Here is a 2,707-nt window from a genome sequence, read left to right as displayed (position 1 = left end):
AGAGAGGGAGGGAGAGAGAGAGAGAGAGAGGGGCAGGAGGGAGCAGCACTTATTACACGAGTCTCCTTCTCGTCTCCACACCTCAGCTGACAAGCCCACAACTTCACCACTGACTCACAACTCCAGTCGTGCAGTGCGCACACAGGAAGAAAGTCGCGGAGACGCGTCCAGAGTTTCCAGAAGCGACCGCAGCTCGCACCAGCGGAACCGAGGCGATGGACAGGGGGATGAACTTGCCCGGCGGCGCAGGGGACATTTTCCACAAAACTCTGAGCGCCGTGTCCACTAAAAAAATGGATCCTTTCAGGTCGTCGGTCGGCAATGAACTACCAGCCAGAGACCGCCAGTCACCGATGAGCTGCTTCGACCAAACCGACCCGGACCCGATTCAGCCGGGAGGACTCGCGGGAGTTCGAGGGGGACCCCTGGGTCTGCCGACCGGATCTTTGTGCTTAAAGTACGGCGAGAGCGCCAACAGGACCTCGGCGGCAGAGAGCAGCGGCGGCGAGCAGAGCCAAGACGATGACAGTGACGAAAGGTGTGAAATGGTCCTCCTGACCGACGGGCGGATGGTGTCCGCGGGGAAAGCAGAAGGAGGTAAGAAATCCAAAGAGCAGAAAACCCTGAGGCTTAACATCAATGCCAGAGAGAGACGACGGATGCACGACCTGAACGACGCGCTAGATGAGCTCCGGGGGGTCATCCCCTACGCGCACAGCCCGTCCGTGCGCAAACTCTCCAAAATTGCCACTTTGCTGCTCGCCAAAAACTACATCCTCATGCAGGCGCAAGCGCTGGAGGAGATGCGGAGGCTGGTTGCGTATCTCAACCAGGGCCAGGCCATCTCTGCCGCCTCGATACCGGCCACCACTGCGCTCGCCAACCCCGGCTTGGGCGCGTACGAGCCGCCGCCCGGATACCCCTTCCCCGGCGGAGTGGCCGCGGCCGCATGCCCGGACAAATGTGCCCTTTTCAACAACGCCAACTCCAGCCTCTGCAAACAGTGCACTGACAAGCCTTAACAGAGACCCAGAGACGCGCAGGGGGGGAGAGCACACGCCACTTGTGAGATCACTTCTGGAGAGTGTCGCTGGAAGTCAGTAGGCTTAGAGACAAAGAAGTTACGCCGACGAATACTTTTGTAATATGTACTAAATGCATTCAAAACGCTTTTTTGTCCAAACAATACTTGATTGTGTATATAAATCATCCTTAAAGTGCTGGTATGAATGGCAGTGGAGGCCCAACACAAGTCCTGGCCTGTGAGAGTGGCTGCAGGTGTGGAGTGCGAGTCGCTCTGTTTGGACCCTTTTGGAGATTTCGGCGACCTGACAACTTGCGACCTTTTCACTTGAATAGATGGACACCTTCCTGGAGAGTTAGTCCAACCTCACTTTCTGCTGCTTCCTCCTTTCATTTTGCGGGTTTTGCTTGATTTGACTCGCCTCAGAGACATTTTGTTTCACCGGTGCCAGGCCTGTTTTCATGAACTTTTCTATTGCGCACGTGGAATGTCCTGAGCAAGGCAACGTTAAAAATGACACAGAGGACGAGTTCAGTGGTTTGAACAGATATTTATGTGCTGATCCTTGACACTTGTTAAAAGTTGCGCACGATGATTACAAATCCCTTTTGTCACATAATAAAAATTTCAGAACATTTTAGAAACCCTGAATCGAGGCTCATCCGGTGTTTCGCTGTGTCTTTTGTAATTTATTTATTTGGATATTTATACGCGGTTTTATTTATTTTGTTTGCTTGTGTTGCACATTGTAGTTTCACTTCAGTTGCTGTATGTGTCTTTTTTTCCGTTTTTTCACACAATGTGATCGAGGTCTTCAGATTATAATCGCGTTGTCAGGTCAAGATGTGGATTATTGTAGATACCTTAGTTATTCTATGAGCAACGAGGGGCCATTTGTATGTATTTCAGTGTTGAAAAGCTTTATTAAAATATTTTGAACAACAGAGATACTGCTGGTGATTCATCTGTGAAGTGTCGAGGAAGTGGAAAATACAACTTGCATTCTACCTTTAACATGATCATATTACATTATAAGATGCATTTGACATTTTATTGTGATTTAAGAAGAATAAATTATGAATGATCCAATTTGTAATTAGTGATTGCTTTTAAATGAGACCTTCGTCGTTCGTGGGAGGGGGGGGGGGTACACACGGTTGTCAGTCTCGTACTTTCACCACGTCTCCAGTAAACTATGGAGGAGGGGGGGAAATGGATCAATAATTTTCTGCTCCATCAAAACCGACAACTTTTACCCTCTTGAGCTTTAAGTCCCGTCCAGTGTTAAGAGCGAAGGCCAGACGAGGTGGTCGACCGTCAGCCTCAGGGCAGGAAGGGGATGTTTTAATAAGAAACACACAAGCAGATAAATAAACCCTGATTATCATTATTAAAGCAGTTGCCACGACGCCGCGTAATAACGTTAATTCGAAAACAAATGTGTATGAAAAGTGTCGACTGTAATACCTGGCTTCACACAATGAAACGCATCGTTAGGGCAATTAGAGCCCCAGAATGTGATTAAGGAATGTAATTACGACACTGCTCATTGTCGTAATTTGGCGTCTTTAATCACAACGCAGCCATCAGCTGCACTCATCCCACCGACTCGCCCTTTGTCCTCCCCTCTCTGCTGTCCTCACCCCACATTCTGACGAGGGCCAAACAGTACAAGTGTGAAAA

General features: G+C 49.2%; 1 protein-coding gene across 1 annotated transcript; it reads left to right on the top strand.

The window, feature by feature from the left end:
• The first annotated feature begins 215 nt into the window (after positions 1-215).
• bhlhe22 (basic helix-loop-helix family, member e22) lies at positions 216-1,022 on the top strand. Its single transcript, XM_061094200.1, has one exon. It carries the CDS (start codon positions 216-218, stop codon positions 1,020-1,022), a length of 807 nt encoding a protein of 268 aa, XP_060950183.1.
• The last annotated feature ends 1,685 nt before the right edge of the window (positions 1,023-2,707 follow it).

This window comes from Limanda limanda, chromosome 20 (assembly GCF_963576545.1).
Source record: "Limanda limanda chromosome 20, fLimLim1.1, whole genome shotgun sequence".
NCBI lineage: Eukaryota > Metazoa > Chordata > Actinopteri > Pleuronectiformes > Pleuronectidae > Limanda > Limanda limanda.
Note: the sequence above shows the minus strand (reverse complement) of the source record. Positions and strands in the feature narration are given on the sequence as shown.

Bases quoted from the DNA above. Each gene is read 5' to 3' on its own strand.
- bhlhe22 (XM_061094200.1), top strand. From the start codon at position 216: ATGGACAGGGGGATGAACTTGCCCGGCGGCGCAGGGGACATTTTCCAC.